This window comes from Cervus canadensis, chromosome X (assembly GCF_019320065.1).
Source record: "Cervus canadensis isolate Bull #8, Minnesota chromosome X, ASM1932006v1, whole genome shotgun sequence".
NCBI classification, from domain to species: Eukaryota; Metazoa; Chordata; class Mammalia; order Artiodactyla; family Cervidae; genus Cervus; species Cervus canadensis.
Genome location: NC_057419.1, coordinates 17,108,748 through 17,136,657, shown reverse-complemented (window position 1 = coordinate 17,136,657; position 27,910 = coordinate 17,108,748). Strand labels below are relative to the sequence as shown.

The window sequence follows — 27,910 nt, the reverse complement described above, 5'->3', positions numbered from 1 at the left end:
CTCCTTTTCCTCTTTGGAACCAGTCTGTTGTTCCATGTCCTGTTCTAACTGTTGCTTCTGACCTGCATACAGATTTCTCAAGAGGCAGGTCAGGTGGTCTGGTATTCCCATCTCTTTCAGAATTTTCCACAGTTTATTGTGATCCACACAGTCAAAGGTTTTGGCATAGTCAATAAAGCAGAAATAGATGTTTTTCTGGAACTCTCCTGCTTTTTCGATGATCCAGCAGATGTTGGCAATTTGATCTCTGGTTCCTCTGCCTTTTCTTTTTTCTTTTTTTTTTTCCTCTGCCTTTTCTAAAACCAGCTTGAACATCTGGAAGTTCTTGGTTCACATATTGTTGAAGCCTGACTTGGAGAATTTTGAGCATTACTTTGCTAGTGTGTGAGATGGGTGCAATTGTGCGGTAGTTTGAGCGTTCTTTCGGATTGTCTTTCTTAGGGATTGGAATGAAAACTAACCTTTTCCAGTCCTGTGGCCACTGGTGAGTTTTCCAAATTTGCTGGCATATTGAATGCAGCACTTTCACAGACTTTTCCTATCTTTTCCCCCACTGACTATATGAAAATAAACATGGGGTTAACAACTTTGAAATCTATATCTCATTTCCTTTAAATACTTCCACTGGAGTTAGCAGTAATTAGTGAAAAATAATCAAATTACCTTTTTAAAAGGAGTAAATACACTGTAAAATTAACATATTGACTGATCACCTATTTGGCATGAACATGACAAATTACCTGTCACTTTTAGCCTTGAAACTGACAGAACAGCAGAAAAAGTCACACAGCCACTCCCTCAAGTAAGATTTTTGACATTTTAAGCAAGCTAATTATTAGGATGGCCACTTAGAACTAAAAACATTTAAATTCTCTAAATAACATGTGACTTTCACAGTGCCATGTTCAATTTATCCTTTATATAGCAACCCCTGGGATCAGACACTTTAAAAAAAGCTGCAAACTTATATTTCCTTTGGGGATTTATAGAATTTGCCCAAATCAAGAATGTGCTTATTTTTCTGTTACTGCGAACATTGGTGGGCGTTTCTTCTTTGGCAGTTTAACACCAACAAGAGCTTGGATTCTTTTTAACGCTTGCTCGTTTTAGGTGCTTTAGAGGCATTTCATATTCCCTTGAAGCATCCGAAAATTCTCAGCTGGGGAACACGTCACACTCATGTGCTCCAATTATTGGTGAGAAGTTCTAATTTGTTACTAATGGTCAAGCATGGAGATGTGCACTGACTGCCTTATTCTTTTCTTGTCATATACTGCCATCACTCCCTCACACTTTGATCTCCTTTCCTAACTGGGATCTCAGGTCGGGAGTGGGTAATTACCCAGAATCCTAGGTTGGCCCCCTGGGAGTGGGTGGAAGGGGGTGACCGTTATCCATCCATTACACTTGGGCTGGGGCTGCTTGACAAACACCATCCTAGAGCTTTATTACCTTCGTGTGAAAGCATAAACTGCCTATTCATCATAACAGCTACTTCTTATTGAGTGCTCCAGCTCTTGTGCAAAGCCTACAGCATGCATTAGATACTTAACCCAATGGCATGGTTTATCCGTGGCTTTTCATTAAAAAGATAAATTGACATTAACAAGCATTGATTTGCAAAGATTTATGTTGTCTCCTCCCTTATACTCTGTCTTGGCCCAGTACAATTTACTCTTAAGAGGTGTTTTGTAAAATACACGAACGTGTTTTTGTAAAGGTTTGATGTATATTTTAGGAATTACCTCCATGCAGTGTGCACATTGCAGATCTGGCATTTGGGTCTGGGCCTAATGGAATATTTACTTTGATAACTACACATCTCACAAAAACAAGAGCGTGTTTGGCTAAGAGTCAAGAGACCTGAGTGTTTAGTCCTGTCTTTCCTGATTACACACCGGAAAAGCGAGCGATGGTTTTAAAATTTTCCTCCTGCTTAGAATTCTGTGTGCATGGAATGTTTATTTTGAGCAGGGCCAGAAAATCAGGCGAGGGTCGAACACATCTCTTCTCATTGTAGTTTCGTTGTTTGACTCCTGGGCCTCCTCTTAAGTGGCCTCAGTGGTAAAGTGACATCCACCCCAGACCAAGGACAGAGCCCATTGGCACAGCCCTGGAAACCTTCCTCTGTGAATTGACATCCATCATTCAGTAACCACTTTGAAAGCACATTAGCCCATTCTGATTCTGCTTGAGTGTATGATTAAGTGACCTGAAATGTTGATTAAAATCGCAGGACGAGCACAGTGTTTTGAAGCGCACTGGCGTGTTGCCAGCCTTCCACCATCTTATCCCCCAAAACCCAGGAAGGGTTTTATCAAATGGCTTGTGAGATCAGAGTAGATGATGACAGTCACCTGCCTTAGTCTTTCTCTCTTTAAAAACAAACAAACAAAGATTCCTTTTAACAATACAGAATGCCACTGGTGTAAAAATAGTGAAGCCTCCATTTAGAATAAACACTAATTGCCTAACCCATCTGAAGAGGTGAATTCTGCCAGTTAGTGCTTGTCGTCTGCTGGGCAAATCTCAGCAGTATCCAGACTTTTCAGAAGTGCTGGGTGTCAGCTTGGAAGGAAACAGAGGTAATAGTCTCTGGGAAACCTGTCCATGACTCCAGCTGGTGCTGTCTTGGCAACCAAGATGCTGATTAGGTGAATGAATAATGTTGAAGATGTAAGAACAGAATTTAACTAAAATTGATTCACAGAATGTTCATGAGAGACAGCAGGCTTTTTCCTCAGTGACTGGCATTTAAACATGTCAAATCCAAAAATTAAATATTCAAATTACAAAACAGCATAGGTTAGTTTGGTATCACTTGCAACTCAGGAAACCTGGGCCGCCTTCTGAACATCACAGTTTCCTGTTAGGAGTATTCCTGAGTCATCTGTTGAAGAATCTCAAGTTTTTCCAGTGATCAGAGAGAACTCTGTTCTGTCTGCTTTTGAAGTTTAGGACAATTTTTGTCTCAATTTCCAGCATTTCTCTGGTTTCATGGTGATTTTCTATAGCTGCTATGCAATCACCACCTTTCAGGACCCATACAGAGAGGTTGTTCCTCACATTTTCCCTTTTCCTCTGAGATGCTCTGAATCTTTAGATTCCCCAAGGAGAAGTAATTGCATCAGAAGTAATTCATGACATCAAATAGTTTGATAGATTTCCGTGCGATGGCTAAGATGTAATCTGTGTTGGCCGCCTTTTCAGTGCTCTAGGATATTTTCTGTCTGACCTGGCAGGGACAGCTATTTCAAGTTGTCCCAGTGGTTTCCAACTTGCAAAGGCAAAGTGAAAGTGTTAGTCACTCAGTCATGTCCAACTCTTTGTGACCCCATGGACTGCAGCCTGCCAGGGTCCTTTGTCCATGGGATTCTCCAGGCAAGAATATGAGAGTGAGTTGCCATTTCCTCCTCCAGGGGATCTTCCCACCCAGGGGTCGAGCCGCCTGCAAAAGCAAAAAGCCCACAGATTATTTTAGTGTAGTACAGGGCCTTAAATGACTTCATCCTACTTCTACTCCTTTCCATCCCAGAAAAGAAACAGAAGAGGCAAGTGAATAAAAGATTGCATTTGAATAAATGTGGTATATTTTGAAGTATGTGGTTTGGGTTCTCTTTTAGTGTAGGTTCTTAACAGCAGTTGACTAAATGACATAGCTCACAGTTTTGTGCAATTTATATTTTATACCAGCCCTGGACCATCCATCTGCTGATCCACCAAGGGACTGATTTCTCTCTGGACTTTCATTTGAGGGCACTTGAATCATGTATCTGTGAATCCTGGGTGTTTCCCTGAACTAGCAGGAATAGGCACTCTAACAGCCCAAAGGAGATGTCATGTACTCTGTCAAGCTAAGTATTGGTAAAGCGCAAATGTTCTGTCAAGCTACATGTTAGATAATCATGCTCTCCTGTAAATCAGTGGTTTTTAGACTTTGGTGTGTTTATCAGAATCACTCGGTATGAGACTGCCTGTCTGCACTGTTCATTATCCTTCCTCTGAGTAGGTGGTTTCAGGAAGGTCATGTTGACAGTAGGAGCAGATGACAGCCACATGCTCGCCCAGTCCACCTCAGTCCACACTGGGAGTTCATGGGCCGACAAATGCTGTAGTCATTCCATCTTAGCCTCTCAGTAACCTAGTTTTTGTCAAAAGTAAGCAAATGTATATTTCATTTGTACTAAAAATTAAAATCCCTGACCCACAAAGAGATCTTAATCAAACCTCAACTAAAACTTTCCTTCTACCAGATTTCTGTGTGGAAAACCCCCAAACATTAGAACATGACCTTCAGTGTTGGTATATTCTATTGGAAAGCACCACGTTTTGTTCATTTTGCTTCAAAAACATATTTCCAAGTGGGTAACAAGGTCTAGAATTTTCATTATAAAAAATTTTTGTAATGGTTCTGTTGGTTTCCATTGTCTTTGTGCTGTCAGCACTATGAAGGTAAGTTTTTTTCCCCCAATTATTTTTATTAGTTGGAGGCTAATTACTTTACAATATTGTAGTGGTTTTTGCCATACATTGACATGCATCAACCATGGATTTACATGTGTTCCCCATCCTGAACCCCCCTCCCACCTCCCTCCCCACCCCATCCCTCTGGGTCATCCCAGTGCACCAGCCCTGAGCACTTGCCTCATGCATCCAACCTGGACTGGTGATCTGTTTCACATGTGATAATATTCATGTTTCAATGCTGTTCTCTCAGATCATCCCACCCTTGCCTTCTCCCATGAAGGTAAGTTTAGTAGAACTGCTTCAAGAAGCTCCAGGTCAGTCAGGGCAAAGCTGAGAAAAACTGAATTGCACCACATACTTCCAAAGGAAGAGGTGTTGTCATCTTCTTCCAGAGAATGCCAGGAGCCCAGCAGAATCCATCGCAGGGTGTTGACACGTCACTTAGAGCAGGTGAAACATGACCTGCACAGGAAGAGGACATCTTAGGTCCACAGGAACAGTGATGGAGGTTGGGGCTGGGGGCGGTGCAGAGCCTCTTATCTGATGTCTTTTATTTTTTGTAACCACGCTGCCAAACCAGTCATTTCAAGCTCAGTGGACCTTCGAGCCAGGACGGGCTTTGCAAAGCATCTTGTCCAGTCTTCTTATAGATGAGGGAGTGAAGGCTCTGGTGTGCACTGCCAAAGTTGCCATCACTGGCATGGGACGGAGCCAGTGCGCACTCAGTGGTAGACAGAACAGCCTCACCTTGTCCTGTCAGCGACTCTTTCCCTGCCTCGTGGGCCCACCGGCTTTCTGTGCATGGGGCACTGTGAGCGCTGTATGCAAATAGGGGGCAAGAAGCCCAGGGCTCCCCTGCTCACACGCATGTGCCATTGTCCCATCAGATTTCACTTGCAGAACAAAAGTTCACAGATAAGTTATTAAGAATTTCAAGACATTAACATCAGTGTATGAAACCAATCTTGAGGCCCTTCTGACGGTGGGCTCTATGTGATTTTTTTTTTTTAAACAAGCATCAGGGGCAAATCTAATTTGGTCTTGAGTACCCAGGTATTGGGGCTTCCCTGGTGGCTCAGATGGTAAGGAATCCTGCAATGCAGGAGACCCAGGTTCGATCCTGGTTTGGGAAGATCCCCTGGAGAAGGGAGTGGCAACCCACTCCAGTATTCTTGCCTGGGAAATCCCATGAACAGAGGAGTCTGGGCTACAGTCCATGAGGTTGCAAAGAGTCGGACACGACTGAGCGACTAACACACACACACCCACACCCAGGTATTAGCAACATCTTCTAGATTCTAGAAACCAATTTGGACACTGTACTAACAGTGCCCTTGGAGGCATATCATTTTTTAATCCCGTTGCCTTGTTCATCTCAGATCCATTGATTTGTTTATAGCTTATTCACAGAGGTCGCATCCAAGCTGTACCTCTGCAGGGAGGTCTGGGGTGGGTGTGGGGGTGCAGAGTGCCCTTCGAAGTTCATTCAGGCCAGATAGGCACAGAACTGAACCCCTCAGGGAAAGGGAAAGGTCTGAAAGGTTGCAGAATCACTATCTCTTCCTCTTCCTCTCTCCCTCCTTCTTGGACCTGTATGATTGTGGTGTGAGTGTGAGAACCCAGAAGACAGAAATCCTACCCTTTCTTTTTTTATATATATATTTTTATTAGTTGGAGGCTAATTACTTTACAATATTGTAGTGGTTTTTGCCATACATTGACATGAATCAGCCAAGGGTTTACATGTGTTCCCCATCCTGATTCCCCCTCCCTAGCCTTTCGTGAGTACCCCATAGGACGCTTTGTACTGAGTCTCTAAGGGCAGGGCTTCATCGCCCTCACAGTAGCCTGAGGAAGGCAGGTCTCTACTGGCCCTTTTAACAGATGACAAAGCTGAGGTCACATGGCTTCACCAAGGTTGGTACCTGGTGGAGTTGGCCTTGAAGGGGTGGTGGGCATCCTGAGTGCATCTTGGGTGGTGACCCGGATTCTCCAAGGTGACACAGATGGTCACCTAGTCACCATCGTGGCTGCCTGACCCTTGAGTTCCCAGCTTTGGCATCCAATGGCCTGAGTCAGTGTCCAGCACGGCCTCTGACCAGCTCTGTGACCTTGACTGAGTCCTGTTGGCTTCCTTTGATCTGGGTCCCTCTGTCCAGGCAGGGGGAGTAATTATGTCCACCTCCCAATGCCATCATGAAGTCCAGAATGAAAGAGCGTGGGTTCAAGTTCCAGCAGCAATGTTGGTACAGAGGAGACTTCCCAATCCCTGAGTTCTGGCCACTCTCCACCCCTTTTGAGCTGGTATCACATCTCCGGGAGAAGGGGGGTATGGTGGGCCTTCTGGGCACGGTGCTACCTTGGTTCCATATCCACCTAGCTCTTTCACTGTAGCTTTTAAAGGGAACTGGCCCAGTGATCCTGGTAACTGGTGCTTCCGGTCTTTTATGATGATTTGCTGATCACTGCAGAGGAGTGTATACAACAACTGGACAAGAATAAGTTTTCCTTCATGCTCCCAGAGTTCTCAAGTTTTAAGGGTTCCCATCAGCTTGTTCCCTACCCTGACAGGCTCATCCCATAATTTGCCAAATTCTTCTGTTGAGAATTTTTGAAGCTTCAGTGTCTTCCAGATTTCATTTTGAATTTGGAAATGTCCGGCTTCCTTCCCACTGGTGTGGGAGGTGGGTAAAGGGAGGTGATGTGTCTTTCCAGTGGAAATTGCTGCCCTTCAGAGAGGCTGCATTTATAACTGAGAGAGGGATAGTTCGAGGGAAGAATGGGAGGAAGAGGAAGTGGGTAAATTGAACCCAGGAGGCCTTTCTGGAGGAGGGGGCTTTGAGCTGTGCCTTCCAGGAAAAGGGGAAGAGCTGAGGAGGCAGCGTGGGAGGGGTTTTGGCAGATAATGTAGAGAAAAATCCCCCTCAGAGCACCCCCGACCCACCCAGCTTTGAGGTTGAGCTACCGCCTCCCGCTGGGAAAGAGGACACCCTCACCCCAGGGGTCTCTAGCTAACAGAGAAGGAATGGCTCCATTGATCCCACAAGTGTGATCTCAATAGTTGCAGGTCAGCAGTTACCAGAAGGGCTTGGGAGACCTGCCCTTGTTCATATTGGCTGGTCCATGCTTGGCAGACGAGTTAATTGGGGGCCCTCCCAGGGAGAGCCCATTGATGGTATGCCACTCTTAATGAGGAGACTCAGCTCCCCATGGGATGTGATAATTAATCAGGAAGCATATTGTCAGGAGATCAGCTGCCTTGTCTCCTCATGTATGCCTTGTGTACACAGGAAAAAGGAGAAACTTGCCCTTTTTTCATTGAAACCGGTTGAAAAGCCCATCATCTCGTCCTTGTGTATGGTTTGGCTTTCAGCATGGTTCCACGGTGTTGGGGTCCTTTTCTTTCTGGCATGATGAGAACCCCAGAGAGGATATTGTTTGTCTTCCTTGTTAAGCTTCTGGTTGTGGATCTCCTAAAGTCTCAGCCCCATTCAGGACCCCAAGCCATCTGCACTCAGAGCATGCTGTTTCTCTGACTGAGACCAAACCCATCATACCTTCATTCATCATCCATTATTCATCAACCCATCATCCATCGTTACGGATGACATCCTAGAAGAAGGGGCCAATGATCCCTCCCTCCTAAGGCTGTGATGTGAACTAAAGCAAGTAACAAATGGGCCCTTCTTCGGGCCTAACGTGGGTGCCTTTGTAACCTCCCTATCACCACCACCACCTCTTCTAAGACAAAGTGCCCTCAATCTTAGAGAAACTATTCCCTCCACTTCCTCTTTGCTCACTCCCACATCAGAGGGAGCAGTGTTCCATCCTCCTCTGCCTCTCTTGTGACCTCCATCCGTCATTTCTCCACCTTCACTTGATTCTCCTTAAGTCTCGTTCAACTCCCTATCTTCTTTTCAGCCTTCGGGGATTCTCTTCCTCGGCGTGTTTCTCCCCCTTCATCTGCCTGCATCTTTCTCTCACCCTCCCCTCATGTTTCTTCAGAGACCTGGCTGCCCCTGCTTCCTCTTCTTCGTTCCACGGGATTGTTGTCTAAAGTGGGTGGGCAGGGGGAGCTGAACCCTTAACCTTGGGTTCGGTGCTGGGTCCTGGGAGTGTCATGCTGCTGCTGAGTCACTTCAGTTGTGTCCGACTCTGTGCGGCCCCATAGACGGCAGCCCACCAGCCTCCCCCGTCCCTGTGGGTTGCTATTTCCTTCTCCAATGCATGTCGTACGTGAGGTGAATCTCAGTCCACCCCCATCTCTACACACACACACACACACACACACACTGGTTAGAGACAAAGTAAGACACACACACACACACACACTGGTTAGAGACAAAGTAAGACACACACACACACACACACACACACACTGGTTAGAGACAAAGTAAGACACGCACACACACACACACACTGGTTAGAGACAAAGTAAGACACACACACACACACACACACTGGTTAGAGACAAAGTAAGACACACACACACACACACACACTGGTTAGAGACAAAGTAAGACACACACACACAAACACACACACACACACACTGGTTAGAGACAAAGTAAGCCAGGGAAGATCATTCTTAACGGAATAGATCATAGAAGAAAAATCAAAATGGGCTTGACAAGTGGAATACTGGATCTGGAGAAACAAGCCTGGGCACACAGTCCTATTACAAGATTACAATTTCAGCTGGACCACGGGAGCCTTGCATCTTGAGTGATAGTTGTGCTCAGACTTGGGAATTGCCATCATCCCACCAAAACCCTTCTCATGGAAGTTTCTCTGGCTGTGTGGTGGTAAAGGGCCCACTCTGCTTGCCCCTTGGCATCTTTCTTGCTCCTCCTGTACTATTCAACTCTGTCTGACACTGTTAGCTTGATGCCCTTCATGGGACCTTTTTCTCATCCCATCATCCCACTTTGGCCTTATTTCTTGGCTTTTCTGATTTTTTTCCTTCTTGGTCTCTTTGACTTCCCTTTCAAGTGTTTCCTTAACCTTTATATTTAGTCACTTTATTTTTTTTCCATTTATTTTTATTAGTTGGAGGCTAATCACTTTACAATATTGTAGTGGTTTTTGCCATACATTGACATGAATCAGCCATGGATTTACATGTGTTCCCCATCCTGATCCCCCCTCCCACCTCCCTTCCCATCCCATCCCTCTGGGTCTTCCCAGTGCACCAGCCCTGAGCACTTGTCTCATGCATCCAACCTGAGCTGGTGATCTGTTTCACACTTGATAAAGTCAGTGTTCCTTAAAATTCAAATCTCAGTGTCGCTGGACCCTATAATCTCTCCCCAGTCATTTGTTTGCTGTTTATTTAAAGTATGTTCTTTGAAGACCTACAGTTAAGGACTGTTCTAGGAGCCGGTAATACAACAGAGGACAAAGAGACAAAAATGTCTGTCCACAAAGGGTTTATATTCTAAGGGAAGAGAGGTGATAAATGAATGAGCGAATAGCTAGGTCAGTGGTGGATTGTGGTTAAAGTCACAGTGAACACCCAAGGTTATGGGACTGAGTCTGTCAGGGCTCCTCTTTTAGGCAAGAGAGTCAGGGAGGGTCCCCTGTGAAGGTACATTTGAGCACAGATGGACTTTGTGCATTCCTAAGGGTCCCTCTAGACCACAGGCTCCTAGATCCTCGTCTCTGGGAGCCCCCAGTCCATCAGAGCCACGTTCCTGATTTCCTCCTGGAGGCCATCTGGGGACTCCTGAAACCACACAGACTCAGCTCTCGTGCCAAACCTCTGCCTCCTCCTTTGTTTCCCCATGTGGTTCACAGCATGGCCAGCTTCTCCCTCCCCCAAGCTAGAGACTCCAGACTTCCCTTCCCACCTTCTCCGTTTCCACTCCCCTGATCCCGTCAGGTGTCAGCAGGGTCCTTGCCTTCCTCCTCATGCCCTCATTCACACTCCCCTTTTCTCGCCTATACTCCATCAGGATACTCCGAGTGAGTTTGGCAGCCTCTCGGTTTGCCCTGTGCCATGCTGTCATTCCCACTGCCAACAGGGCGACCTTCAGAACTCATGGGTTAGATCTGCTCTCAAGCCTTCCATCTCTACCCACTGCCTCCAGGATTAGCAGATGTTCAACCTCCCTGGATCCCACTCTGCTGGTTCAGCTGCCTCATTTCCCTCCCCACTACCACACTCTATGTGCTGGCCCCTCTGTCAAGAAAATCATCTCCTCAACACTTTGAAAATACCCTTGCTCCTTGTGTGTGCTTTTCACCATTTCCTGGACTGATCTATCCCTGCCCCACCCTTCCCTGCTCTTGGTCTTTTGCCCACCTACCTTGCAGGCTGGAAATTCCTGGTGGCTCAAATGGTAAAGAATCTGCCTGCAATACAGGAGACCCAGGTTCGATCCCTGGGTTGGATTGATACCCTGGAAGAGGAGATGGCCACCCACTCCATTATTCTTGCCTGGAGAATTCCATGGACAGAGGAGCCTGGCAGGTTACAGTCCAGGGGGTCGCAAAGAGTCGGACATGACTGACTGACTAACACAACAACTCTGTAGGTTTTTAACCTTATTGCAGTAGCCAACTCTGTTCTGTGAAGCTTTTCCCTGTTCTCTTCCCCACCCCCCTTGCCCTCCTCTCCTTTGTTGGGATACCATAGTGCTTGTATCAGATTGGATTCCCCTGGTTTAGAAGGGTTCTCTGTATTCCATTAGCCTACAGTGTACCTGGTTGAACCATGAGAAACTCCTGTTCTTTTAGTCAATATCAGGAAGCTTGTATGGTTCAATCTACTGTATCCAGTTGATGTCAATACTTGTTATTCCTGTTTTGGCTTTGCTTTCAGAAATATTTGTACCTTCCACCAGAATGCCTTAAAGCATGGGGCTCAGAATAATTTTCAGCTCTTGGAGATATTTTGTATCCTATTCATTCTACATAGTCCATTTTTCTGGCCAAAAATGGATGTGAACCTCAGAAAAGTTCTCAATGTATACTCCACTTTCTTTCTGGCTATGAACAACTTTTCTGTTATGTTTCTTCTGATTCACATGGTTTGTCACAAACACCAGTGAGGATTCGAGGCTGCTTAGAAAGTGGTGCAATGGTAACTTCTAGAATTGTCATACTCATTGTCTCATGAAAAGAAAATGACAAAGTTGTGAATAAGGCAGAAGCGATGCATAATCTATTTGTAGTTTTTCAAGGTAAAAAAGAGATCAGACCATCAACCAGAGAATTTGTAAATATTTTGTCCAATGGTTATGATTTCCGTGACTCTGATACAGAACTAGAGTGGCCCCTAAATTTAGAATGTCTTTTATATTCTGCCTGCCCACTTCCACCAACATTTTAAAATGCTCTTCTTAAGTAATAACTCCCCCCAAATTATTCTATTCTGCCATTTCTATAATTGACTGATTTTGCTTTTGATTAAATGATTGCACTTTTTAAATAAAACCCAATAATGTAGCTAATCACAATTGTGCCCTTTTGTGCTGAATTGAATTTTGTTTTGGTATTAATTCTCTCTTGAACTGCTGAGGGAGAACAAGCCTGTCACAAAAGAACATTTGGCATCTTCCCCTCTGAACACACCTAAGCCATCTTTAAAAAATGTTTGCAGGCCATCCTATGTGGACACATTGTCAGGTTACATCACATCCGTGTTTCTTTTTGCAAGTCTGAAATCTTAGGCTGCCATGCTTCTCAATACCCCCACCATGAGACAATAAAGTTGGCTGGGGCCAGAATTCAAGGGACTAGTTGATTGTGGGCATGGTCTCCGAAGACAAGGCTGAAAGTGGAAAATGAGATGTACAAAATGAAAAATGTTGAAACAAGCTAAACTGGTTTTTAAAATCTTTTCTGGTTCAACCGGGCCAGAGGCATTGAATGTAGAAGTCTTCAGGGATTATCTCACATGAATGCATTAAAAGCTCAGGTTGTTAGAGGATTTTGATTCAGGATCTTATACCTTTTTTTGTTTTTAAGTGTTGAGCAACAGACCTTCAAAACTTGGGAGAGGATTTTTTAGGAGATGGTGGCCTCCTACTTGTCTTTATGTCTGCTTCTGAGATGTGTTCACCCCCAAACAACTAACAGACTGTCTGAATCAGGAAACTCTTCACCCTGTACTTATCAGTGGTCATGGCTGTATTTGACTGGAATTTCTAGAATTTTTTTTTAATTGAGGTACAACTGACCTACAATATTATGTTAACTTTAGGTGTACAGCATAGTGATTCAATGTTTGCATACATGGCAAAATGCTCACCATAATATGTCTAGTTGCTGTCTGTCACCTTACAAGGTTAATACACAATTATTGACTGTATTTCCCATACTGTATGTTACATCCCCATAATTCACTCATTGTTATAACTGGAAATGTTTACATCTTAATCTCCTTTACCCGTTTCTCCCTCCTCTCCAAACCCCTCTCCCCTCTGGAAGCCACCAGTCTTGTCTCTGTATCTATGAGTCTGGATTTTGCTTATTTGGTTTGGTTTGTTTGTTGGATTCCACATACAAGGGAAATCAGATCATACAGTATCTGTCTTTCTCAGTCTGACTCACTTCACTTAACGTCCATGGATGGACCTCAAGGGTGTTACACTGAATTTCTCTAAATCTTTTGAGTAGGAGCAGTCAAAGTTGAGCAGGTCAAACAAATGTTAAAAATGGTGCAGAAATTACTGATGTTTGGAACCATATAGCTTATAACTCTGATATATATGCTTAGATGGGTTGAGAACATTGGTCCAATAGTATCTGAGGATGCAAGGAGACTTGCGAGAGCAGTAGTCACAATCATTGTTTTTAAAATAGCCTTTCTGCTGAACAATTAGAACGTTCTTGAAAACAGCCTTTTGACTCTGAATGTGGGATTCTAAGGACTAAGGCTCCATACAGAAATAACCACATCCAAGAGGAAAAACCACTCTAGTTTGATTTTTCAACCAAGGAGTCAGCAAACTGTCAGCCAGATATACTTGTAGCATGTTATGCTCCTTTAAAAATAAAGATGGATACTATTTTATGAAATAGGTTTCAGCTGAAGTTTCTCTTACTATCTCATATGTTAGCTATAGATCAGGAAAAGGATTCTGGGGCTGAATTGCTATACTGCTGTTGTTAAATCAATGTTTGGGCTCTCCTCTTCCTCCTGTCCTTTTCCTCCTCTCTTTGATATGTTCAAGTCAATCTAGCTAGCTTGCTAGAGGTTGTGTGAAAGACACATTTTAAAAAATTGAAGTGTGGTTGATTTACAGTGTTGTTAATAGTTTCAGGTGTATAGAACAGGAATTCAGAAGATATTCATATTGCATATCTGTTCTTTTTCTGATTCCTTTCCATTGGAGATTCTTCCAAGTTATTGAGTATAGTTCCATGTGCTAGCAAGTAAGGTCTTGTTGTTTATCTGTTTTCTATATGGTAGTGTGTATAATCTAACTCCTAATTTACCCCTTCCCTCCCCTTTCGCCTTTGGTAACAGTAAGTTTGCTTTCCTCTGTCCCTCCGTGGGTCTCCTTTTGTACATGTTAACTGGTATCATTTTTTTGTTTGTTTTTTACATTCCACATATAAGTGATGTCACATGGCATTCTGTCTTTTTCTGGAAAGACACATATTAAAGAAAGAAAAAGAAAACGGAGACCCCGGGCAAGTCCTTTAACTAGATCCTAGGGTCTAGGGTCAGGGGTAAAGGAAATAAAACAAACTGATGCTGCGTCCAGGGGTCCCAGGGGAAGGTCCCTTGTGGGAAGAAACGAGGCTTTCTGCAGAAACACACAGGGGCCGGCGGAGTGCCGAGTCACGTGGTGGGAGGGGGCTCTCGTCTCTCACAGCCCCTGCTCTGATGTCACAAATCTATTCTTTCCTGGGAGAATTAATTAGCATTCATCGGGTGCAGTTGGCGACGAGGAAGGAGGGAGCCGGAGCGCGCGTGTAGGCAGGCGAGCCAGAGGCGCAGCGCGGTCTGTGGGTTTCGGGCCCCCCCCCCCCCACCCCGGGAGCCGCATCGGGGACTCGGGCAGCGGCGGGCAGGGGTGGCGGTGTTATAACCGGGATCCTCCGTGACGTATGGCTGCCGGCCCCTTGGCAGCTGTCTTTCTGGACCAGTAGGCGGAGGGGGATTGACGCCGCCGGAGACTTTTGCATCTTGGAAGGGACTGTAATCTTCTGGAGTGAAGAACCGAAGCTCTCCATCACCCGGGTGTAAATAAGAGCCGGAGGGGAGAGCAAAAGAAAAGGAAGAGGAGGGGGAGACGTGGGTGTCGGGGGGAGCGGGCAAAGCATTTTTGGTGGATGGTATGAAGCCAGCCATGGAAACTGCAGCGGAGGAAAATACTGAACAGAGCCAAGAAAGAAAAGGTACCCTGGGCTCTGACAAGAGCCTGTTTAAAGCTTTTCACTGGGGGTGGGCGGTGGGGGTTAGAAGGGGGTAGCCGGATTTGTGTCTGGTGTAAAAAAAAATCAGCTCTGAAACCATCCGGATGGCCTGGTCTGGCTCTTGGGGTGGTTTTCTCCTAGAGGCTGGTGTTAAATGAATAGAGAGCAGCCTCTTTTCAGTCCAAATCTTTCTTCCAAACGTGGTATTACACGGAAGGAGGTCCACAATCTGTCACCTTGGGAAGCTGGGTTGGGGAAACTGTCTGTTGTAATTACTATAATGAGCCCTAATTGAGATCCTAGGCTCTGCAAGTTATATTCCGGGGACATGGAATGCATTGTCTTTTAGTAATGCGGAGGGGAAGCTGGAGGGACACACGTATTAAAATACGCTTTGGTTCTGCTGATGCTGTAGTGATTTTGGACATGCTCTAATTTTTGTATTTAATACGATTGCTATTTCTCTGTATCAGACCCTAACTCTGATGTGTAATAACCATTTACAGTTGGAGCTTGAGAGAGAAAACATCAGCTCTGTGGGCTAGTACTGATGGAAGAAGGTTGGGGGGGGGGTTGGTGTTTTGCTGTTTCTGACTTGGAGATCTCCGAAAGGAAAAGCCACACAGGTCCTTTTCTTCAAACGGCATCTGAGAACACATCCTGATCTTGACTTTTGTGGGGAGAAGTCAGTGTTTTGCGGTAGGAAGATGGCAGAAAATAGAGGCTAACATTAATCTCTCTTTTCCTAGATAATGACTGGTTCAGGTTCACTACCTCACAGAATCAGCTCAGGCCCTGTGAGGTGAAGAGCATCTCACTGCATTTGTAATTTACCTCCTTCACCCAAAGTTACTGTCCTAAAGGCACCAGAACACGTTCGGTACCCGCAGTGGCTCTTATAGCAAAAGCTCCCCATGCTAGGGTTATTTCTCCTGACCCTGACATCCACTAATAGTCACTAAACAATAGTCAGTCTCCCAGATAGAGGTACAGGTATGCTTTACGTAAGACTATGTAGGTTGATCCGTCTGAAATTCCTGATAGTCAACCATTTTGCATCCGCAAAAACAGCAATTTCAAGAATTTCACTGTGCCAGCATGCTTGGGTAGAACAGTCCTTGAATAACATTCTCCCCTAAACTGAGCAATTTCACTTTTAAAATTACTTGCTTTTCAAGGTATGATAAAATATGCAGAGAACAAAATGTGCCTTTTGAACCATTTTTAAATGGATAATTCGGTGGAATTAAGTACATAGCATTTAGATTTCTACAATTGATAGTTGAGCTTAATCGCTGCGGCAAACCTACCGCCCCCCCACCCCACCCCAAACAACAGCAAAAGCCAGCCCCTGTATCCCCCTGCCTTTTCTTGTATGTATACATTTGTTCATTTATATGAATGACCAAATAGCAGTAAGGGAAACTCACTGGAATATTTGTAAAGCTGAGGAACTGAGATAAAAGTTGAAAGATTGATTTCCATGACAATTAGAGACAAAGCTTGGGCGATGTTATCACGCAGTAACAGCATTGTTGTGAAGAAGCCAATCACAGTTGTAGCAATTTTCCCCAAAAATAGATACTTACAACACATTTTGTATTAATATACAGCTGAAACCACTTTTGGTCTCCACAGAAGCAAGAACAGGGCATAAAACCAGTGTAGAATCCTTACTACCAGACTCTGGTTCTCACCATTGTTTATCTTCCGGAGTGCTATTAATTCATATCCATTAAATATTTATTATTTAATACCGAAAATCTACAGCTGCTACTCCATCCCTGGCAGTCTGTATATGAAAACTCATTAGCAAGGGTTTCAGAGACAAAATTAGAAGCAAAAGATAATTTCTGGAGGAACTTTAAAAATTACCAAAATGGATAAACACTAGCTGTTGAGTAGTCCAGAAGTACCAAGTTACTGCAAGATATGGTCACACGTATAGTTTATACTCGAGTAAGAACACGGGCCTGGGATTGGATTTTGACCACAGCAACAGGGCTTGCGCTTGCCCTTAACCCACCGGGAGTGTTGATCTAGACGGCAGCCTACCTGCTGAGCTTGGTTTAAATGAACAAGTTCATCTGCTAGCCAGGCAGGGTCAGAGCTTCCATGAGTGTGTCTTTGTAGTGTGCCCAGTTTGCTCTCCCATTGTCGTCCAAGGCACACACAGGGGCATAAATGATAAACATGTTTGGACATGCTTGCCACCCCAGGATTCCTTCAGATTGAATTTTAAATTTATAAAATCAGTGTTCACTTGATTGAAATTAACATTTACAGGTTTGACACAGAGAATGCATTATATAATTCTTGAGCAGGTGGATCTGTGGGGGGGTAGGGTGGGGTGGTGGTGGTTTCCTTTAAGCCTGTCACCAAAGGATTTATTTTAGTAAATTGAATCCTCTACATTTTGTCACTTCCCACAGAGTATTTTATGCACATGTATTTTCCCCCCTCTATTCTTCCTTTCCCAGTTGTTTTCATAGTTGGTGGTATGGGCGATACTTATCTCTGAATTTGGAGTATTATTGCCCAATGGCTAAAATGCAGTAGCTTGTGGATTAATGGCTTCAGATAATTATTAATAATGTTTACTAAATATTTATTATAAGCTAACCTCAGCTTTTCCAGACAGTGTCACTTCTCAGAGTTTTAGCAGGACAAAGAAAGCTGTTTCTTCAAACTCAATCAGAATGACTTTGTTCCTATTGTAAACAAACATATTCCAAGTCCTTAAAAAAAAAAAAAAAGCATATGTGCTTTGAAACAATCTCCTAGCTTTTGTCACGGAACCCTACTGGATGCTTGAAATTCACAAGAAGTAATTTAGCCTTTACTCAGGAATTTTTACAGAAAGCAAGAGGTTTTCTCAGAAGGATGTAAAAAAAAAAGCCAAATTATTACCAGTGACAGTTTTTAAATCGGAAGCATTAAATTAAATCAAAGTGTTGAGGATTCAGTAAGCAGATTCACTGAAATGAAATAAGTGGAGGAAATGAATAAGACAGAATAAAAGCTACTAGATCATGAGACTCAATAATAAAGAGATGAGAGTGAGGTTTCTATTTATTTCTGTGGAGTATTACTTGATGTCAATTCATTTGTGAAAAACCAATGCATCTAGACTCACTGGGAGGGTGTAATCTAGGGGCAGAAAAACAATTGAATCACTTGCTCTATTGGATGAAAAAAAACCCCTAAGTATCTGTTAGGAAAATTATTTTTTATTACATGTAGGAAATTGGAGTCTACTGAAGCAATTGTAGTCAGGCTAGTTAAGCTCCTCTGAATCATTGCTCAGCTACATTTCAGAACTCCAGGTGTCAAATTTCTAAGCACATAAAAAGAAAAATGTAGAAAATCAGGAATGATGTGTAATTTAAATTGCAGGCCGTAGTCAACATAAGAAATGAATGTGAATGGTTGATATAATTATAAAATGAACACATCCATTTAAATTTTTAATCAAATAAATATAATTTCTTAGGTTTTTATTTTTTTAAAAAATTGAGTGAAAGATGTGCACTTTTGGCCAAAAAAATTTTATTTGTATTGTTTTTGTTTGGGAAGGAAAACACTCCTCTAGAATATCTGACCCATAGGCCAAAAACCCAGAGGGACACATTTAACATGTTACACTCACCCTGGTGATCTGGGAATTATTTGGTGTTGAGATTTTTATTAACGTTTTCTGACTTGATTATGTACATCTGGTGCGGAGAAAGTTGTAGGTGCAGTTTTCTTCCTATAACGATCTGCCAAGGAGGACATTTGAAGAGAGGGTATCTGGGGATGAGACTGTAGAGAAAAGCAGGGCTGGCCAGATGGTGCTGGCCATATGTGGTAGGTATGATACAGCTTGCTTTTATTTATTTTTTTTTAGAAAATTTAAATGTGGAGGAGATCTAGACAAGCCAGTTGGTACCTCTCTTCCTTTGATACGATCATTTCCTTTTAAAGATTTGGCCTTGCTCATTCATTAGACAAAGAATTCGAACTCATTTCTGGAGATGGAGATTTACCTTCCTTGGAAGTGAGCGGAAATCTTGAATTCCGATTGTAATGTTAAAAAACATCATCTCTCTCTGTTATTTGGGAGTACATGCCAATGTGAACAGTCTTCATAACGTGACTTATTAGCTTTGCTGTATCTGAGAACACATGTCGTAACCAGTGGCCCCATATCGTAAGTTTCCCCTCACTGGGACTGGTGATAAATTGGCCTGTTCTGAGATACTCCCTTGCTTGTTTCTCCTTGAGACCCAGTGTTCATCCATGTGAGATGGTTGGCCAGGAATGAGGATGGCTGTGGGGCGGAGGAAGAAGGTGGCTTTTAAGAGAGGGAGGCTATGCTCCCACCTTCACAAATGTACCTGGTTGTGCATTCTGTGGTTCGTTTCTTTATTCATTTAATAATGTTCCACTTTGAAGCATCACCCTTCTTCTGCCCTGTCAACTCATGTCATAGGAGCAGAAGGTGCCAACTCATCGTGGGAACTATTCTATAGAGTATAATCTTGCTTTTAACAATACTCTTGCTGACTGGTGGCAGATTAAATCTCAGATGATGATGCCCAAGAGGAGAATTTTGATCCTTGGCCAGCCCAGAGAAAGAATAATAGAGAAAATAAAATATTTTCCTAATTTGTAGACTCATTTGATGAATTGCATTAATTTTTTTTGTCTGTTCACTCCTTACTGACTATCTTTGAGATCAGGGATCAGTGCACTTGATCTGTAATGGGTCTGAGAGTAAATATTTAGGCCCAGTGGGCCACACAGGGTTGTAACTCCTCAGCGCTTCCAGGTAGCGTGAAACAGCCATAGAGAGTGGATAAGTGCATAGGTGTGGCTGTGTTGCAGTAAAACTTCATTTGCAAAACCAGGTGGCCATCACTGGCTGACCCCTACTATATCCTATAGTGTTGTTATAGCATCCTTTAATATTTTAAATCCTACTTGAGTATAGAGGATGACAGACATAGCTTCCAGAGACCTGGCCCAGTGAGTATGGTTTATTTCTTTATTTTTTTTAGGAAGCTCAATCTTTGTTATTTAGTTGCTTCCAGTGATAATTTCCTAGATGGCAGAAAGCACACCAGCCTGCAGCTTAGTTATTCAGTCTCATCCCTAAATCACAGCATCTGAGTCAATGGGGAGAAAGTGTCCACAGCATTATTTTTATTTCCTTTCGTCAACCCCCCTATCATTTGTGTCATGCCCATCTTTGGTGATGACCATTCAGTTCTATGTCTCACCTCAGCCTCAACCATAAATAGCATGCAGTTGGCCAAGAAGTTCATTGGGATTTTTCAGTTCGCTCTTATGGGAAAACACAATCAAACTTCTTGACCAAGACCATTTCTGAGATGTCATAGTATTCTGTGATTTCTCGAGAATATCCAGTCTCCTGCCCGTGTCTCCCTTCTACTCTCTACGGGGAGCATTTGCAGTCTTCCCACTGAGGAGCAGAAGCCAAAATCTTCCTGTATCTGTACGTTTTCCCCACTTCTTGACAACTGGCAGTCCAGAAAGGACGCCATTTTAAAACACTCCTCAAGCTGAGGCTTCCCCTCATGATCACGTGACTCCCTTTTAGGTTTTGGGCCCCTGTTCTTTTAAACAAAACATATCCTATGTTCTTTGAAATTTTATAATTTGATACTTACTGTCTTTAAGTTTGGCTCAGAGATACAAAATAGAGGGTTTTCTTTCCCTTCGTGTGGAAAGATGAATTGTTGTCCAGAGGCCTTGTCACCCACTTAACTGACCCCATCTCCACACCTACAGGAAGAGGAAGAATGCTGAACTGAGTGTCTTGGGCATGGCCGCTTTACTCAGAAAACACATTAGTGTTGGGCAGTGCATGGTTTTTCATTGTCATTGCCAAGCAGCCTGTGCCTGACTGCCCACATGAGGAGATGTGGGCAGAGAAGGGATGAGTTCTGGACAGACATTTCCTGAATTGCCTACCCTGCCTTGGGTGAGGTCAGTGTGGTTGGGGGTGGGGTTGGGGACCTAGAGACCCATTGCTTGAGCCACAGGGTCCCAGGATATTCTCTTGCATTCAGCCAACTATTTATCTGGCAGACATGGATTGGGCACCTGCTGTGTGTTGGACTTGGAGAGAGAAATTTTTTGAAAGGAGGATGAAAACTTTTCAGATAGAAGTGATCGAGCTACTGGGAATCCTCATGCTTGAGGGTGACATAGAGGGCTTATAGCCACTTTAACCAGGAGTATGACTTGATCTCCTAGTTCTTTCCACCGGTCCCTGCTTTTGGAGAATATAGCACAACCCATGGTGTGAGAGAAACTCCCCTGAAGAGTAAACCAAAACTCTAAATGCAGGAAAGGCTGAGAGTTCAGAACTTTTAAGAACCCTGAAATAGCATCAGGAGCTTGGGATCTGAAATACATCTTGATGCACAGAAGCACAGCTTACCTCCAGACAGACCTCAGTAAAAGAGTAGAAACAGTGACAGCACAGGCCACAGTTGGATAACCTACCCTCTGGAGTCACATCACCCACATTTACGCACAGGCTCCTCCCCTCCAGCTGTGTGATCGTGGGCAAATAACTTAACTCTCAGTTGCCCCTAGCTTCTTCATTTGTAAAGCTAGAGGAATAATAGTACCTCCTTCATAGGATGGTTGTGACAAATACCTTGATCTTAAATGATTGAGGTAATGGTAACAGTCAGACTGTTTTTATCTTATGTATTGGCATATCCCAAATGTTCTAAGCTGTGATCACTTAGGAAGGTATCTGATTTAAACCTAATGCATGTGTAGAGGCCACCTAAATTTCACAGCCAAGGCAGATCCATCTCCTCTGACCCTAAACAAGGTCCTAAAATAAATTGCTTGAGGAAATCAGATCCCCATGATTCCAGGTGGGAAACTTTGAAGTGTGTCCAATATTCTATTGGAGATCAAAGACACCCAACTAAAGAAATTGTGGACTGACTGGAATAACAATCATGGACTGAGCAGAAATTCTTTTTGAAAGGACTGTCTTGAAACTTATGACTCAAACCTTGGAAGGACTAAAGTGATTGGCAGAATCAGAGCATGTGACATTCCTTATAAACATATTGACTTAAGTAGTTTTGCCTGTGTTACACATAGTTTAAAAAAAAACAAAAACTTTAACACTTTGCATTAAAAAAATTCCTGAGGGAACAGGTGTAACATGCTTTGTGTGGTACCCAGCACACTATAGCACATATCTCCATTTAACAACAGAGTCAGCAGCAGTAAAAATACTTCCATTATGTGGTTCTGATCTTGTCCTCACATCCTTTTTCCCCTCTCAAATGTCTTTAAAAGCCTTTAACTCTCCTTAAATGTCTCTAAAAAACATTACTTTATCACAGAACCAAGGAAATTTGCCGTAAAACACCACCTAGAAACATAGGTCTCCACTTCCCAAGTGGAAATACCACGAGAGTTTTCAGAGACTGTGGAGAGCAGAGTTGGGTTTCATAATGGCTGGGGAGGTGTTCAGTGGATCTGCTCAGGGCATTCGTTCTTTTGCCTTACCATGTGATGGTTTACTTAGTCCTTATCCTCAGTGGTCTAAGATGCCCGATGGGGCATTATAATGTGCTCTTCTGATGGAATAATTCCCCCACATCAATGTCAGCACCATTTGTTTAATCCTTAAATATTTGTGGCACCCTGGAAGCCGTAACCCATCATTAGGTTTGATAGGATTCTCAGCTAGAAACTGGCCATAGTGACCTTATGGTCTCTTGAGATTTCAAGGTTGTAATTCAGCTAACAGTTACCAGCATCTGACTCTGTGTCAGGCAAGTTGGTAGATAGTTTTCTGTCCACTTCCCTAAGAAGTATGAGATATAGTCAGATTACCAGTTGGGACCTACTTGAGTCCCCAGGAGGCCGCTTGTCACCTTGTGTGTGAGGAAGCAGTGCTTCAAGCCCAATGCCCACAGCCCTTTCTCTGTCAAGACACTGGGAGATCACCGGAACAAGATTTAATGTGGAACATTCTAGACTCTGAAGTCCTGAGCTTAGATGAGATGACAGAGAATACTGCCGATGTCATTGGGAGGACAGGAGTGTCACCTAAGATTCAGCAGACCATGGGGTTATTGGCTGGAACTAGCTACCATTAGAGGAAGCCTGGATTCACATTCACTTATGTAGCTACAATAATGATTGTGCTCTGTGGGTCTGAAAGTGAACTGAACAGAAAGAAAAAAAATACAATGGTGAGAAGCCAGCTTTTCCTTATCAACAGTGTCTGCCCAACATGAGCATTCGAAGGGGTTAGGAGGATTGGGAGGAGATGGAGAAAATAGAGAAAGAAAATATTGGTGATTTTTTTTTTGTCAACTTAAATTCAAAAATGGAGGAGGAGACGCTAATGTTCTCAGCGTATCATGCCGAGTTGATAAGATGGTACTGAAAGGTTGCAGTTCAATAGCGTATTTTGTGTATTCGTCGTTTCCTGTAATTATATGGTAAAAGAATACATTAAAATGCTGATGTAGAATCTTTGCTGGAGATAGAGACACTGACTCTTTGCCACCTGAAATTGGCAGTGAACAGCAGAGCTGAAATGGAAATTGGCAGGTACCACTGGATGTACCCAGGCTCAAAGAACCACCAGTACCGTCCCGTGCCAACCCTGGGGGACAGGGCTAACCCCTTGAGCAGTCCAGGTAAATACAGCCTCGGGGTGCATTCGCATAGCAACTCAACTGTTATCTTTAATATGATTTGTGATAGCTCTTTTGGTTTGGTGCTGTTTTCTGTTTTGCTTAATGCATTCATTTGTTCACAGGGGCTGGGGTGGAAGTGGCCCTTTAAAATTGTTTTCATCATCTTTTTCTCTCTTCCTCTCCATTCCACCCCATCTTTCCCCTCTTTATTCTCCCTCCTCCCTGTTTTCTTTTCCTCCTCATCTCTTCTTCTCAAAGGGAGCAAGGTACAATGAGATGTGCCTTGGGGTTAAGCATGAAATGTCTAATATTTGAACCACCAATGGGGTGGGGCAGTCACGCGTGCCTATCAGGGGTCCAAGAACTGAGCTGGGACATTTGAGGAGCCTGGGCTCTGAGAGTGCTGTCAGTGGCCCCAAACATCTCTCTGGCCACATGGCTCTTCAGCCCTCTGATTTATTAACATCAGTCTGTTACCTTTGAGAAGGAAAATTCAGAGCCCATGAAATGAGGATCATATACTTGGGTACTTGACCCCTTCGGGTAGGTCCATGGGGTCCAATCTCTAGCCTCCTTGTTCAGAGGAACACTGGCCTCTCAAAACATCTAAGTGCTGAGTCGGAGTGAACTGTGCATCAGCCCTTCTGGGGACCTGGAAGGGGAGAAACCTGAGCGATATGCACACCCACCCTCCACATCCCTGAAGTCCACACAGAGCTAAGACTCAGTGGTTTTACGTTACTTAAAATGGGAATAGAAAGGGATGGTGGTGGGTCAGAGAAACACACCAGGCTTCAAGTTATTGCTGGAATTCTGTGTGAACCCATAGCGTCGTTCATCCAAAATGTCTTAACTTCTGCAAGAATAAATCAGAAATGACAGCATAGAATCGAAAAGTCTAGAAAGAGCAATCTGGAGGTACAATGTAAGACCTACACTGAGTTACAAAGTCATAGCACCCGTCATTCACTTAATAATTAAAACTTTTTTTCCTTAAAACCTGAATTGTGACTTCATGTTAATTAACACAAAATCTGTCTTTGGATTTAGTTCTCTGCCTTGAGTGACAAATTCCTTCACTCCATCTCTGGCCGCTAGGCACCAGCTCTGTGTGCCTGTGTAGTGCCGGCTTGAAGAGATGAGCAAGAAATGCAACCAGACATTTGTTCTCTTGGAGCCTTTGAAGGATGGAAGGTTCTAGAAGCTTGATTTTTAAAAATTGCCATTAGGCATGATATATCCATACAGTGGAATACTGTGTGGCGATGAGAGGGAATGAAGGGTGCATACTACACACTGGCACAGATGGGTCTCAGAAACAGGATGCTGAGTCAAAGATGACACATGAGAGCAAATACTGCAGGGTTCCACTGACATGAAATGTCCAGAAATGGCAAATCCAGAGAGACAGAAAATAGCTGAGTGCTTGCTGGAGACTGGGGGAGGCACCATTGGGGAGTGACTGCTGAGGGTACAAGGATCCTTTATGGAGTGATGGAGCTGTTTTCAAATTCGATTGTGGTGATGGTTACACCACGCTGTAAATTGACTCAAAACCAGACTGGATCGTACACTTTAAAAGGTGAATTTTCTATGTAAACTTAGCTCAAAAGCCTCCCCTGCTCCCTGCTCTGAAAAGGAAAATATGTACAATTGAATGGCAGGGAGGGAAAGAGAACGGGCAGTACTTGTTAACATGACAAGAAGCTCTCCACATTGTCTGTAACGGTTGGGGCTAAATTCTTAATTTAGTTAAGAATTCAGAAGAGTTGGGGCTTTTGAAAAGTGATGTGGCACACATACCGTGTGCACTTGCCATGTCCCCAGCAAGATCCAGGTGCGCCCCTCAAGTGCAACACATGGATCTTTCTGGAGTGCTGGACTCAGGTCAATGACATCTGCAAACAGCCTCTGGGCCATTCAAGGTCAGTTTTGGATATCAAGGGAATTCAGAGCAGAACGAGTTTGGCTGCCAGATGAACTCCACCCCCACCCCATCCCCCAAAAGAAACCAACCTTAGTTTTCAGAGGTTTGGGAATTCTGGAGTGGTATGATGAGAAACTGTAGAATGCTAATAGTTAATCACATTGCTGGTGGTGTTTCAGGTGAGAATTCCAGGATCAAGCAAGTTCTTGTCGGAGGGGGAGAAAGAAAATCTCCAGAGGGAGGGACTGAACCTAGCCATGGTGTCGCCTTCCCAGTGGCCCAGAGATTTTGCTGTCTCCTCAGTCAGCACAGTTGCCATTCTGTGCTTAGATCCCAAACCAGATGGTGTGAGGGAAAAAATAGACGATTCCATATGGCTCTTGTGTCTTTTATTTCCCCCCTTTGCAGAATTCTCAGTTTCTTTCCAGTGGGGGACAGACAGTGGGAAGAGGTTTTGGTCCACGCCAACGGGTAGATCTTTGCCAAAGGAAAATGCAGGCACTGTGGCAGAGACCTCCTCTCCCTGAACTGCTTACTCCCCATGAGGGACGTCAAGGTGCTTCCAGTTTCCTTTGCCTCAGTCATTTCCCATCTTCCTTTTTGGGTGAAACTTCTCTGTGGAGTTATATTTTTAGCACTTGGCTAGTGAATCCTTCACCATCTGTACTTCTTTCTTCTTTTTAAATTGTTTAACTTCTTTGACCAGGTGGCATCCACATCTTCTTTGGGCCTCCAGGAAATCAAAGGGTGGGTGGCCACAAGGGCCACCTCAGGTGACACTGCCTTGGGGACCTAGGCCTGAGGCAGTGGCACTTGGGAAATGAGGAGCCCTTTGGGCTTCAGTTGTGTTCGATGGAATATTGTGCTTAGCGTGTAGGGCATGGTTCAGGCGACTGCAGGTTGTCACAAGGGCTTCAGTCAGTGTCATCAGAGAGAATTCAGATCCTCTCTTCCATGTGCAGTCCATGGGCCACCAGGGTCAGCATGCCCTGGAAGCTTGTTACAAATGCAGTCTCAGGTCCAACCTGAGGCCTGCTGAATCTGAGTCTGCATTTTCAGAACTTTCCAGATGTTTCCTGGGCATAATGCAGTTCGAGAAGCACTAATTGAGAGCAAGGTCCAAAAGCAAGAATGGAGAAGACAGAGGAAGGAATTGAAGACGTGGATTTACCCTCAAACGTTTGAGAAATCACTGTGTTTCAAAAAGATGGAAGAGAATTGCTTCAAGTGTCCATTCTCCTTTCTGTCTCTCTTTATGGGGAGGTAGGTGTAAGAATTGCCAGTCGCTAATGCACTGAGTCCTGGTGAGTTTGAAAGGCTGGTGACCTTGGATTCTCTTAGCTACTTATCTGAAAATGTGCCTCCTCTTATTTCCTTGTTTAAAATCGTGGTGAATGAGAGTGGAGGATGGGGCAGTGAAAATGGGACCGGCTTGTCTCCTTCTGGAGAAAGCGAGGAGAAAGCAGTTAATAGGAGTTGGGAGAAGTTCTCAAATGCCCCTCGTCATCTTCTTGAATATAATCCAGTGACATGTAAGGTGCTGTCACCTAATACAGCTGTAAGCTAAAAGACCAAGAATGACTATTCAGACACTGGTAAATCTGTGTAGTTCTGCATTCAGTCTACCAGGTAAGGGGTACAAAAGCCACTCCCTTCAGCAGTCTCCAGTTCCCCTCCTGTTGTTGTCATTGATGAGTCACTAAGTCATGTCCAAGTCTTTTGCAACCCTATGAACTATAGCCCTCCAGGCTCCTCTGTCCATGGGATTTCCCAGGCAAGAATACTGGAGTGGGTTGCCATGCCTTCCTTCAGGGGATCTTCCCGACCCAGGGATTGAACCCACGTCTCCTGCATTGGCAGGCTGGTTCTTTACCAATGAGCCAGCAGGGAAGCCCCTTCTGGCCAGCTCACAAATCCTAATGGCCCTGACGCTTGGACTCAGATGGCTGTAGATAATTCCAGAAGTCCAAAGAGATCACCCTCTCACATATGGACTAGAACCAAAGGTGTGGGGAGAGCATGAGGAATGTTGGTATTTGGCCGAGTTTTGAGCAGGAAGCCCCCGTTTTGGGATTTCCATGGCCAAGATTCCTGAGCAGCCATGGAAATCCCAACACGGGGACTTCCTGCTCAACACTTCGCTAAATACCAACAGTCCTGCTTGCTCAGTACTGTGCATCAGGTCACACTGCTGGGCTCCTCCTATCTGCCCAGGTGTGACCTGAGAAGGCAGGCCCCTTGATATCCCCAGCCTTTCTCCCTCTGGCCCCTTAGTCTGGGACTTCTCTGTCGTGGATCCACTCTATAGAGTGACACTTGGGATATGAGAGTCCTGGGAAATGCTATTGGATTTGGTGTTAGACTGTCTTGTCACACTGTCCTAACCTGTAGTTGTAAGGCCTTTTCTGAAAACACTTGAACTGTATTTCAAGGTGGGGAACCCATAATC

At 44.1% G+C, this 27,910-nt stretch overlaps 1 protein-coding gene across 5 annotated transcripts in view; it reads left to right on the top strand.

The window, feature by feature from the left end:
* The window catches only part of GPM6B (glycoprotein M6B), a 157,307-nt gene that overhangs the window by 99,914 nt on the left and 29,483 nt on the right, over positions 1 to 27,910 (top strand). The window contains exons 1-2 of one of the 5 annotated variants that reach the window (XM_043459239.1): positions 14,357 to 14,820; positions 23,415 to 23,534. The exons of 1 other annotated variant lie outside the window; for it this stretch is intronic. In XM_043459239.1, coding sequence (XP_043315174.1) covers positions 14,760 to 14,820; positions 23,415 to 23,534 — 181 coding nt within the window. In that variant the 5' untranslated portion in view covers positions 14,357 to 14,759. Of the gene's footprint in view, positions 1 to 14,356; positions 14,821 to 23,414; positions 23,535 to 27,910 lie in introns of those variants that run through there. 3 more of the 5 variants (XM_043459240.1, XM_043459241.1, XM_043459242.1) reach the window with 3 other exon arrangements.